This window comes from Hippoglossus stenolepis, chromosome 7, assembly GCF_022539355.2.
Source record: "Hippoglossus stenolepis isolate QCI-W04-F060 chromosome 7, HSTE1.2, whole genome shotgun sequence".
Lineage (NCBI taxonomy): Eukaryota > Metazoa > Chordata > Actinopteri > Pleuronectiformes > Pleuronectidae > Hippoglossus > Hippoglossus stenolepis.
Window position 1 is genome coordinate 3,936,767 of NC_061489.1, and position 13,566 is coordinate 3,950,332.

At 43.2% G+C, this 13,566-nt stretch overlaps 1 protein-coding gene across 1 annotated transcript; it reads left to right on the forward strand.

Moving 5' to 3' along the window:
* The first annotated feature begins 3,567 nt into the window (after positions 1 to 3,567).
* On the forward strand, positions 3,568 to 6,530 carry LOC118112654 (kelch-like protein 10). Its single transcript, XM_035162152.1, has 5 exons — positions 3,568 to 3,686; positions 3,919 to 4,399; positions 4,578 to 5,201; positions 5,341 to 5,490; positions 6,189 to 6,530. The coding sequence occupies exons 1-5, from the start codon at positions 3,568 to 3,570 to the stop codon at positions 6,528 to 6,530; spliced, it is 1,716 nt and encodes a 571-aa protein (XP_035018043.1).
* The last annotated feature ends 7,036 nt before the right edge of the window (positions 6,531 to 13,566 follow it).

Genomic DNA, 13,566 nt, shown 5'->3' on the forward strand with positions numbered 1-13,566 from the left:
TCAATAAATACTTGAAACATAGGCTAATGGATATGGCTAAGCAGTGCAAAATAAGATGGCAATACATGCTTAAGGGTTTGCGGGTTTAGTAAACACTTTCTCTCCTGCAGACATTTAACACAAAAGACAATGAACACTTTAGAAAAACAAAGTGGGTGAAATGAACACCCTTCAAAAAAACTTTGAAGCCACCCTTAGTTATTGTACCAAATAGAAATAGAGATGCCTGTATTGACTAGGGACCGAGCACCAACAGTACGAAGGCCCTACTGCTTTTTGTTTGATTATTCAGGCAACTGAATCGCAAAAGTCAACGCCACCAATTTGATTAATGCAACAGGAAGTCGGCCATTTTGGATTTAGTGGCCATTTTACACATTGTGTATTTTTATGAACTCCTCCTAGAGCTTGCATCAGATCAACTTCAAATTCAGTGAGTAACTCACTCCTTGGAGATTAAAACTGACTCAAATTGTAAGCTTTTGTCACATGGTGTGACCGCGGCGTCAAATTTGGATGATTTGCCATCAAAACACAAGGTTGTTGTATCTCGGACATACGTCGTCTAATCTACTCCAAACTGGACATGTATGACAAGAGTCCCTTCCTGATGACATCTACACAGAAATCAAGACTTAAAATCAAAGCGCCCCCTAGTGGCAACAGGAAATGTCTTGCTTTTTGCACGTCTTACAGTTTGATGTACTCCTCCTCGTCCATTGACCACAACCATGTCAAACTATGTCAGAAGGACCTCAAGACATCAATGATGTAGTCATATGGAAACTGTGAGTTTTCATTCAATCTCACAGTTCATCACCACGTTTAAGATCTGACTGTGGCATGGCATCAAAGTTTGATGATTTGCCAAAAAAGTAGGGTTTATTATAACTCCTCTCTGCATTGTCCAATCAGCCTCAAACCTCTTTCACATGATCACACTCCCGGCTTGATCGGATCCATGTGTCAATAAGGAATCATCTTCACAGAGCCATCTGCTGGTGACAGGAAGTGACATGTTTTATACTTTGATGCACTGCTCCTGGCTGCTTTACAATATACAGCTCAAATGAGCTCAGACAAGTAATAAGACCTTCATGGTCAGAATCGTGACATTTCCTTAAACCGTGTAAACACTAAGGTGCAGCGAAGGTTGATCCTTCGCCAAAGGAGACAATGTTATCATAATTACACTGTGTATTGTCTAATCAGCCCCAAAATTCTGTCACATGATTCTGGCAACAGAAGGTGGCGCTATCACTACCACCGCTATTTAAACTAAATTTACACCATTTGGTCTGCACTTGATGGCGTGGACCGTAATGCTTGATTAGTTGGCATGGTTCGGCCTTGCGTGACGGACACAGGAAGTGAAGCGTTTATCTTTCCTGCGGTGCGCAAAACGCACGCAACACAGAGCCGTTTCGCCTGGTCCCTGACCACCCTCCCACTCGGCCGACTCAGGTCCCGATCTCGCAAGTACTGTTGCCCGCACACTGCTGCTTCACAGCCTTGGTTTCCATTACTTTCATACATCATCGTCCATACATCATATGTGATGTCAGTGCTATTGGCTATAGTCCATGGGATTTGATGGATCCTTCCCTGGTTTCATGATAGGAACAATCACCGCCTCTTTTTCAACTGGCAACGTCCCTACTTCCCATGCCATATTATACAAACCTAACAGCTTCAGTGATGCTACCACACCTAACTGCTTTAGCATTGCATAAGTGATTTCATCCTTCCATGGAGATGTTAGATCAGATCATTCTATTGCTCTCCTCATTTCTTCCAAGGAAGCATCCATTGTACTGTTAGTATTGTCCCTTCTCTCAAGAATTCCAGGATGGACTGATCTTGCCCTTCCTCTTTTGCCTTCCTCAGTCAATAGGGATGAGTGAGTACACCATTATCTGTATCTGTATCTGTTCATCCAACTAAATTATCCATATCTGTTCTCGGACTTAACCTGGAAGTGGGTGTGGCCTAAACCGGAAGCTGATGTTTTAAGCCTGACATGGATATGGGTTGATCAGAAGTTGCTATATTTATTGTTTATTAGAAAACTACTTACAGAACAGCCTTAGAATTGAGCTTCAGATCAAGTTTTTGATCACAATAGTCAGAGAACTATTGGAGAGGAGCTCTCGCTTCGTGTGCATCTAGCCGGGCTGGGTGGTCTGCACTTGATGGAGTGGACCGTAATGTGTTGATTAGTTGGCATGGTTTAGCCTTGTGTGACTGCTGGACACAGGAAGTGAAGCGTTTATCTTTCCTACATCATCTGTACCCGATACTCATTTCATCCGAGTATTTGGCTCAGCCCAATCAGTCAAGTTATCAGAACTGTGGATTTCAATAAGTGCTTCTGCTATCATCTCTGCCTTCTCTTCATCAGACACTGATGCATCCTCCCCCATCTTTATTACTGGATACTATCATTCCCTTCTGAATCCCCTCATGCTCCCAAACATATCAGCACAGGTGTTGATGTCCTTATTTTATTACAAAAGATTACACTTACACTTTGCACTGCTAAAAAAAAACTTCCCCAGTATATCCCTTTTCTATGTAGTGCTACACACAGGAAAATGATTACCGCCTTCTGATACATTTTTACATTTCATTTGGCTGATGCTTTTATCCAAAGCGACTTACAATAAGTGCATTTAACTATGAGGGTACAAACCCAGAACAACAAGAATCAAGAAAGTACAATTTTCTTCAAGAAAGCCAAACTACAAAGTGCCATTTAAGTGCTACTAAATTGTTAGTTTAAACTTTTATTCAAGGTATAGTCGGAAGAGGTTTGTTTTTAGTTTGCGCGGAAGATGTGTAGACTTTCTGCTGTATATCCCACTGGCATAACCCTGCTATATTCTTTGACACCAATGTTAAGTCTAGTGCTGAGGGCTCCCTGTGTGTACATCTAACCTAGTCCCTCTACCATCATTTAGACAGGCCATACCTTTTCCTTTAAGCAGTTCTTCAAAAATCTCTATGTACTATGGGCATTAAAGTCCCAAAACCCTGCTACCATCCAGCCCTCTAATTTGTGTTCGCTTATCCAACTTTAGTAATTGATGGTTCTTCTTCTTCTGTTTGGTTTATTGGCGGATGGCAACCAACATCAAGGTCAATTACCACCATCCACTGTGTTTCTATATCCTTCATCTTCTTCCCCATTAGGTACTGTATATGTTAATACCCTTGATATTTGATAGCTTATCCTTCCCCTTTGTTCGGTCTAGTGGTGAGTGGCCTCTATTTCTGTTTAAAACATCAAGGTGCATTACCCCCATCTACTTTGTTCTTCTTCTTCTACGTTCCCTCATCCAACATCAATGTCTTTCCTCTACTGAAGGGTTATTTAACAATTAAAGGGTTATTTGCCCTGCCTCTTCTTCTTCTTTGTTCTGTTTATCTCACAGTCCTTTGGATCAAAGGATTCTAGGTCCAGTTCTATGATCTCGCAGCTCTATTGACAGTTATTTTATCTCAGTGATGTTGATAATTTAAAAGCTCTGAAATACAACTGTCACAAACCCGAGAAAGATCAAAACGATGGAAACACCTAATGATCTCCGCTTGGCGGGACAATTCTGCGACGCTGTCCTCCAAGTTGAGGATGTTCAGTTTCCAATCCACAGAATCATCCTCTCTGATTTCAGTACTTACTTCCAGTAAGCTGGTTACCTGACCTTAGTAGGGAGAATATTAATCTTATTGATTAATATTTATACTTCTACACTACAACTTCTACTACTACAACTAATCACAATAATAATAATAATTTCCCTTTTCACTTTGTCCCTTCTCCTTGAGAAGGGCTAAAAGTAGTTTTTATTGTTGTCCGTGTGAAAGGGTTGAATATCTATTTTAAATCCTCTGCTTTGTCTCCTTTCTAATCCTCAGAGCTCTTTTTGTACACCAGATAACCACAGACAAGGTTTTCCACATAACCCTTGTGTCTCCGGACATTATGCAGATCATCATTGAGTTTGCATACACCGGCTCTGTTACTGTGACGAAGGACAATGTGCATGATTTGATGGTCGCAGCTGATATGCTCAACATAATGGGCATCATACAAGCATGCTCCAACTTTATCAGTGAGCACCTCTGCCTACAGAACTGCATCAGCATCTGGCAATTCACAGATATCTGCCCCAGCTCCGAGCTGCGATGTAAGGCCTTCCACTACATCATGGAGCACTTTGAGCGGGCGATTAAATTTAAAGAGTACCTGCAGCTCTCTGTTCTGGAGCTCATCGAAATCCTTCGCAAAGATGCACTCAACGTGAAGAATGAGAGGACTGTGTTTGATGTCATCCTTCGCTGGATCGCCCACAATCCCAAAGAACGAGAACAACACATTGCTGTGCTTTTGTCTAAGGTAATTTATTTTCCTGCCACAGGTCTAGATTTACTGGACATCTCCAGCATGTATCGTAACTGCTTTAACACCTGCAGCTTGGTTCATTTAGGAAAAACACTGTTGCTTTAAGTTCTGATTCAGTTTGTTTCCACATGGACCTATTACCAACAAGTCCTGTTCCCTTGTCCCTGTGTAGGTGCGACTGGGCAAGACAAGCATTGAGTACATTGAGAACAACGTGATGACTAACCAGCTGGTGAACCTCAACCCTGAGTGCCAAGAAATAGTCAACCATTCCTTCCAAATAATGTCGTCCTTAACCAAACACAAACACAAACCCTTAAAGTCATGTTTGAGTGACACTCCTGCCCGTCCTCGTTTGCCTAATTCCGTCATTTGCGTCTCTGGAGGCAAGAAACAAAGATATGCATCTTGCGATATTGAGGTGTACGATCACCTTGTTGATCGCTGGATCTACATCAGAGACAAGCTGAAAGATCCTCGGGCCGATCATGGCACCGTCTTCCTCGATGGTTGTGTCTACTTTGTCGGTGGCTATAACTTGATGGAGAACTTAAACAGCATGGTCAGGTTGGACCTGAGCAGACACATCTGGCAGGAGATGATGCACATGTACCACCGACGTCGCCACTTGAGCGTAACCATACTGAATGGGTTCATCTATGCCCTTGGAGGCTTTAATGGTTATGTTTGCCTCGACACTGCAGAGCGCTACTGCCCTGAAACCAACAAGTGGATGGTTATTGCACCCATGATCGAGGGGAGGAGGAGTGCAAGCTGCGCAACACTGGATGGCAAGGTTTGTTATATATGGTAATAATAAGTAATATCTATTGCAGTTATAATGATAATCCTGAATTATTTGTGTATGACAACACAGTCACCAGTTAAAACAATGAAAAGACCAGACTAATCACTGCTGCTCCATCTCTCTTCAGATATACATTTGCGGTGGTTTAACTGGGCGTTATAGCACAAGGACGGCTGAATGTTATGATCCAGAGACCAACCAGTGGACACTGATCGCCAATATGAACATCTGTCGAAGTCAACACAGAGTTGTTGCATATAATAACCAAATCTATGCAGTAAGTACACATAGCACTGCTGACGTCACCTCATTACCCAAAAGACTTGACTGACAGTGCTACGCCAACAGAGACCTTGTATTTATAATCACAGTTATATCCTAACCACAGCCAGATGAACATATTTTATCAGTTTAAATAATTGATGATATTGCCTGGTCATTGAGTGATGCAAATGTAAGACCAAAATGTGGTGTATCTGAAGAAAAGCAATTGTTGAGCTACAGTTTTTGCAAAAGCACATTTATCCATCAGGACTCCACAGCTAGCTAAATGTTAGCATGCTAACATGGTGTAATATTCACTGTGTTCACCATCTTAGTTTGCTAAAGCAATTCATAGGGACATATATGTCTGTACCAAATCTTATGGCAGTTAATTCAATACAAAGCTTCATGCTTCGATTTAAAATGAGGGATTTTTTATGTAATGTAAATATTAAGATATTTTACTTAAAACCACTAGTGTCAACCTCATTGTGGCACAAGACGAGATGTCAGAGGATTATCTGAACGTCTGCACCAAATTCCACCAGTATATGGAATATTTTGTTCCTGAGAGAAAAGAGACAACAATCTGGACCTTCTAATCCAACGGTCAAACTAATCCAACCGCCTTATACTTTATTCTGTGCATTCTGTGTAATGTATGTTTTTTTCTCCATTCAAAGCCTTGTCCCAAATCTTCTCCTCCTCCAGATCGGTGGCCTTAGTAATGTAAACCCTCTTAAAAGTGTTGAGACCTACATGCCCCTGACCAACACCTGGAGCATGCTGTGCCCCATGTGGATCCAACGAAGGAACTTTTGCCTCGAGGTGATAGAAGACCAGTTCTATGTCGTTGGGGGCTCCAATTTCAGGACCAAAAGTTATCACGCAGAAGTCTATGATCCTTACGCGGACAGGTGGTGTTCCATCTCTGACTCAAATATGACCTACAACGGCATGAGCTCTTGTGTTGTGTCCGGAATCCCCAACATGGTTGACTTTGCTTTCCCTCGAGACTCTCTGCCACTTTTCAAAAAGTCACGGAATGTGTGACTAGTACATCTTTTGATATCTTATATATATTGTATGGTGCATATTATACCTGATGGAAGTCATGTCTCACAGGCCTCTGCAGGAAGATGCTTTAGATAAAGATGTTTCATGTTTTTTACAAATAGGCTCCATCCTGTCCCTGGTTTTGGGATGTCATGAAGTCTCCCTTCTCAAGAAAATGTAAACAAACAATAAGTCATATGTTACAATACTTAAATGTTACAGTGTGTGTGTGCGTGTGTGTCTGGGCGGCTGTCCCATCACTTTCATCCCAAAAAATACCAAATAAAATCACAACATGGACTCCATGATGTCTGCTCAGAAGTGAAGCCAAAGCGTCTTGCGCACCACTTTGTGACTTTGATGTACTCCATGTAGCCAATATTAGCCATTTAAATTCATATACACAACTTTAAATTCAGTAAGTGTTGTCTCAAATCAATGGAGATTAAAACTACACAGAATTTTTAATGAACGTCCCATGGTGTGACTGTGGCGTGGTGTCAAAGTTTGATGATTCGCCAAAAAAGAGGGATTTATTACAACTCCTGTGTGCATTGTCCAATCAGCCTCAAACCTCTTTCACATGATCATACTCCCGGTTTAGGGTTAAGCTTAACCCAGTTGATGCATTTAAGGGACTAAAGAAAGCTACATAACTACCAATAACTTGTGGCAATGCATTTTATGAAGATCCGTAAATGATAACTACAGAGAATTTCCTGGGTTACATCATTATTATTATTGTTTTCTAAGGCAGACTCATGCATCAATTGACTTCTCCGCACATCTGCTTTCCACCACTATTATTCAAATGTCTTCATCAGTTCACTGCTTTCACTGAACGCAGTTTTTATGCCATTCTGAATTCATTATAGCTGTAACATCCAACCTGTAGACATCCAGCCTGTAGAACCTCGCAAATGTGAGGGGAGAAGACCAGCTAGCTGCAGCGCAGATGTCTTGGATAGTCTCCCTTGAACAGGACCCAAGAGTTCGCGAGACCTCTAGTAGAATGTGCCTGTGAACCAGTCGGAGCCTGAAGGCCTGAGCTGGAGTAGGCCAACGCAATGGCCTCCACTATCCAGTGAGAAAGTCTTTGTTTGGTGATAGGTTTGCATACACGCTGGATGTACAGATAAAGCGTGAATATCACTCACACGTTTAGCTGTAGCCAAAGCCAGTAGCAGAGCCACCTTCAGGGATAACGTTTTCATGTCCATGTTATCCACCAGTTCAAAGGGATGACTAGAGAGGGCTCCCAGCACCACTGCTAGATCCCAAGATGGTGACATAGGCTTAGAGATGGGCAGCAGCCTCCGTGCGCCTTTCATAAAACAACAACTCGGGGTATTGGCCCGCTGGTTTTCCATCAAATCCAACATGTCAAGCGTAAATAGCTGCCAAGTAAACTTTGACAGTAGAAAATGCCCTCGTTTCATCAATCAAGTCCTGCAGGAAGGACAGGATTGTACCAACTGGACATTGAAAAGGGATTTCCTGTGCCTTAGCACACCAACCCTCAATAACTCTCCACTTACAGTCATAGAGAGACCTCGTGAAGGATGCTCTGGCATTCTGAATTGTGTTAACAACACTGTGATAATCCAGTAAGGCTCAGATTAAACCACTCAAGGGCCAAACCCACAGGGCGAGCCGCTCTGGATGAGGGTGAAAAATCTGTCCGCGCACCTGGGAGAGCAGGTCCCTGCGCAGCGGGAGAGATGCCACCGTGGTCGTATTGTCCGTCCTCACTAACACATGATGTCCCTGGAGGAACGGCAGAAAATGTTTCACCGTCAGAAACACTGCCATCAGCTCCATATAATTTATATGGGCATGTCGGAGATCCATGCTCCACACCCCATTCGCAGATCTGCCCTTGAACACATGACAGGCTGGCGTCCATTGTCCCTACAGCAGCCAGTTGTCCAGATAAGTGGCCAAGCGTATACCCCGCTCCCTGAGGGGGGCTAAAGCGGGATCAACACATTCGAACACTGTGTCCTGAAAAGCAAAATATTTCCTGTGCGGAGGATAAATGGGAATGTGAAAATATGCGTCTTTCAGATCGATCGATGTGAACCAGTCCCCCGGCTGTATCAAACTTATCAGCGTCGTGAGTGTTAGCATGCGAAACTTGTATCTCCTAAGATACGAGTTCAAAATGCGAAGGTCCAGGATGGGACGTAAGCAGTTCCCCCCTTTCTTTGGGACCAGGAAATACCTCCAATAGAAACCCTCCAGCCTCTGCTTGTGTGGCACTATTAGTATGGCACTCTTGTTTCATAGGGCTGATATTTCTTCAAGTAACACCCGGGCCCACTCTCCCCACGCACTGGAAGTGATGAGACCATTGAAACAGGGGGGTGTTGTGGCAAATTGAAGCCTGTAACCTTTGGCCAGTGCACTGTGCATACTTTCCAACTCTCTAACCTTAAAGTTAGGAGGGAGTGAAGCTCTGTCTGACGCAGACGATCTCTGGGGGCCCGCACCAGCTGTTCAACACTGCCCCCTGGCGGTGGGCAATGGCCCGTGCATCCAAGTACTACTGCGCATGCGCGGGCTGACTCACTCGGGACGAGTGGAACGGGATGTTTCTCCACAGGTGGGACGCTGTCTCCGCCTGTTATGGGGGAAAACACTGTGCTCTGCACCTCTGTGTTTTCTTGGTTTTTGAGTTTTTTGTGAACATTTGTAACCCTGCGCCCTCGGCTGTGAGCCTGGATGCGTCAGTGGAAAACATTTTATTGACACAAACTGTGTGTGAGTGCTTGATGTGGCGTTGAACTGTCCCACATCTGAACCTTGTCTCTTCTCCTCTTGACTGGGATGCACGAACTGACCTCCGGGCCCATGCGTCGCCGAGAGGGAAGGGTGGTACTGGGAAATTTCTCCCCGAACACACGCGATAGCTGGACTGCCAGGGAACAGGGAATGGCTGGCACATCCGCGGTGGGCTGGACCGCTAAGATGCCTTCTTCTTCCGCCTGGCCTGCTGAATGGGAGCCGGGCCCGGTTGCACAGCCTGGGTCGACGGGGAATAGAAGGCCTTTTTAGGCCAAGTGGGCTTTGTGTCCCGGGGCCGGTGGTGCTCGCACCCGGTAACTGAGCCCTGAGGCGCTTCGGGTGCGGGCGCTCCTAGAGGCCACCTGAGCGAAAATCTGCCAATGGTGTTTTCCTTGGGAGGAAGAGCTGTAGAGCCAAAGATGCCTGTACAGCGCACCGCTGGACATGTAGGCAGATATCCACGATTGTGGTGATCTCGTCCCACACGGAACTTTCGGGCACGTCGACTATGTCATCAAAACGCTCCGCTTGGTATGCTGACAGCATGGAGGTGACGTTGAGAGCACTCACTGTCAAAGCTGCCGCTTTATAAGCTCGCTCAGTCATGGCGGATTGGAAGCGATCGGCTTTCGTGGGGAGGGTGGGGGCCCTGGATGAGGCAGCTGTGGGTGAAGGTGAGCTGCAACCATGATCCAGCCCGAGACACGCAGATCAGACCTGGTGTGTGTCTTTGCTCGAGATTATATTTCCACAGGTGCACAGGCGATGGGCATCACCTAGTTACGAGGTGGAGGGAAGCTTGGCAGCTTGGTCCATTTAGGTTCGTGTGCTAAAACGAAGCGAATTATCTGGAGTGATAACTCTGTTAGCTAGCTCCGGTGGCAGGCAGTGTGGTGACCGCAGGCTCCTGGTGCAGTTAGCTTGCTAGGAAGTTAACGCGCTAGCTAGTTTCAGTAAAAAAACAGCTATGGTGAAGGCAGTCGGATCGGCATCTCTTACCACTAGTGTCCGGCAATGGAGGTTTTAGCACTGGTCTATGGACAGCAGCTAGTTGGCATCGACACGGATCAAAGTAGCTTGATCGTGAAGCGAGAAGAGGTGTTTGAATGACGTCACATGTCATTCAAACACCTTGTCCACCCTATTTAAGGTGCGGCACCTTGACACGGACGTCACGACTGTCATAAAAGTAGATGAAATAGAAATAATAAAGATCCAATAGCTATGCTTGAAGATAGTTATCTTTCTTAGCATTTGTTTCGATGCCCTGAGTGGCTGTTTTAGTTTACTATGGGTAGAGCAAGAGTAATTTATTGTACCATTAAAGTTATAAAAGGCTGATTTGGTAATTTAGGACAACAGAAGTCATGTGTGTGCATACGTCTAGAAGATTAAAAACCATAGAAGCATAAAAGCTGGCATTGGTATAAGCAACACATCTAGGCTAATAAAATTGACATTCGGTGTGTTCAATTTACCGTGTGTGGATGATCAAGCATTGACAATGGACAATAGTATTGGCGGCACCTAGGCAGTGAGGGACCCCCAAATCAAATTCTGCTTAGGGTCCCATAAAGGCAAGGGCCAGCTCTGCTAACAGTGCAGCACTTCTGGCAAGTACTGTGTGGTTGTTATATTAGCCAAGTTTATTGTATTTTTATCGAGGCAATAGCATGCTAGCTATTTAGGTAGTGTGCATGGTTTTGTAGTCGAATGACGCTTCCGAAACACAAGAAGAGTGAGCAACAAATAGCATGAACTCTTGTGAATGATGAATCTAGATCAGCATGAATTTGAAAATGAATGTAGTTTCACAGACTCACAGGAGGAGGTTAGTGGCCTACCTCTTATTAGAGGATGATAACATTGTTTCTTTCTTCTTTGGACAATCATATGTTGAAAACTTGTATTCCATAGGATTCACATAATAATTGGGGAAAATGGTGGTATGGTGTTTAGCACTGTTGCCTCGCAGCAAGAAGGTTCCCATTTTGAAACTTGGTTTGTTTGGGGTCTTTCTGTGTTGAGTTTGCATGTTCTCCCTGTCTGTGTGGGTTTTCCCACAGTCCAAAGACATGCAGATTAGGAATAAGGTTGATTGAAGACTCTAAATTAACCATGGGTGTGAATGTGAGAGTGAATAGTTGTTTGTCTATGTTAGCCCTGCAATACAGTAGCAAGGTGTACCCTGCCTCTTGCCCAACATCATCTGGGATTCAATCCAGCTCCCTCCAAAGATACGCATTATAGTTAATAGATGGCTGGTTGGATATTCAGGGGGTGCACTAAAGAAGATAAAATGATTCAGAAAAAAGTTTATACTGTCTCTGCTTTTCAACCTACAGTGTTTGTTTTCATTTACATTTTAGCATCTGATTTCACCGGTTGATGAGATGCTCATAACACTTGGTGGTTACGTCATACATAGAATATATTGTGCCAATTGATAAGCAGCTTTTGGTATAAAAGCACAGTGCAAAGGTCAAGGAGAATATATCCCAAATAATGATACAATTGAAAATGAAACTCTACCTGACCCAATTACACAAAATATAATTTAAAGTGGGTATGACTCAGATCTTAGGTTTGTCAGAAAAAAGACCTGTGAAGACTTCTGGGATACAGACCTGAGTTACTGTCACACCTACACAGATGCTTTGCATTCTTGTGTACTGGTTTCCTTTGTTTGCCAATAAAAACAAAGATAACAGATTCTCTAACACAATCTCTTGCTTTACAGGAAAACAGACCTAGTACACAGTTGCTTGCATGAAAAAGAGCAAAAATGCTTTACTGACTGAACAAGAATTTGTTCTTGATGAGTTTTAAAGTGAGAAACAGATATTAAAATGAAGATTAAATGCCAGCGAATAAATAAATCCTATCCATCAAATATTGACTGAATGGCTCACATTAAAGGGTAAGTTCTGCATTTTAAGAAGGCTTCTGTATTGATCAACGACCCAGACTCCTTCAGGCCATTGGGAGTAGTCTATTTTGCTGTAGTATTATTGTTGGTGAGAAACTGGCAGAAGCCTCCAATGGACATTTTAAACATAGTGTGATTTGGTAGCGACCACCAATGAATGCCAATGTTCCAAACAGTTTATTATTCTTACCCGAGGAGTTTTTGGGAGTCAATTGGCTGGTCTGCATCAATTTTAGGAAGGAGAGGACTTGGGCTTGCATTTGCATTGCCAATAAAAGAAGTGAAGAGACTGTTGAAAAAACATAAAAATGGAAGATTGATTGGAATAAATGTGGTTATACTATAGTCCCCTTGGTGTCAACAAATCCAAATATTCATGTTCTTGTGGCCCCAAAGCCAGTACTCCCAACTGAAGACAAATCTTTGAATAGGCTGAATATGTGACTCACTGGTGAAAACAGCTGCTTCCCAACCAAAAGGTCTTCAGTTCAAGCCCACTCCACTCAGTATTCTTCCTGAGGGGTCCAGTGGCCCAGAGTTTTAAGATGCTGAAGGTAGTTCGATTATACACACCACTACTCTAACTCTGGTGAGTATTTACACCAGCAGGACGGTGTCTGTGAGAGTGACTCTAATGCGTAACACATTAAGCATTTTTATCCATTGCTTGCTGTTGGGATGCTATGGTGTGAAAATGTTGCTGTTGATCTGGTTAATTTTTGAGAAACACAAATTTATGAAGGTATCAAATGTATATATTCATACATATGGACCAAGGAACTCTATTATCATCCAAATTATACAAAAACAATACAAATCTGTATTTGACATACATTTTTTATCAACATTTTACATTTCTACCCAAAAAAGTAAAGACAGACAGTAAAGCCCCATATTAGCAAAACACACACATTTCAATTCTTACAGTAAGTTCAAGGACTGATCCTTCAGGGTAAACAGTGTCTGTAGCCTCTGCTAGGCCACTCATCACATACAGTGTCAAACTTCTCCTGAGCTGCTTTACTGTAATAACTCATGTCCCGTGACAATCCGTGTAAAATGGGCTTGACAGCAGTGTGTGTGTGTATATATATGTGTGTGTGTGTGTGTGTGTGTTAAACAGTAAGAGAGATTCAATTCTAAAGCTGCAAAAAGATCAGGGGAAACGACAGCCGTTCTGGACCTCTGAGAGCGGTTGTTTGTTTTAGAACTTTTAGTCAGGGGTTATGTTCAGATCCTTCTTTCACACACATAATCCTCAGTAACAAGTATATTGTGTGATATGTTGTCTAGCAGTAATGGTAAATTGTTGTATAC

Excerpts from the sequence above, each read along its gene's own strand:
- LOC118112654 (XM_035162152.1), top strand. The coding sequence starts at position 3,568 with ATGGAAACACCTAATGATCTCCGCTTGGCGGGACAATTCTGCGACGCT. Across the intron at positions 3,687-3,918 it reads GATTTCAGTACTTACTTCCA|AGCTCTTTTTGTACACCAGA; the intron begins GTAAGCTGGTTA and ends TCTAATCCTCAG. Across the intron at positions 5,491-6,188 it reads ATAATAACCAAATCTATGCA|ATCGGTGGCCTTAGTAATGT; the intron begins GTAAGTACACAT and ends CTCCTCCTCCAG.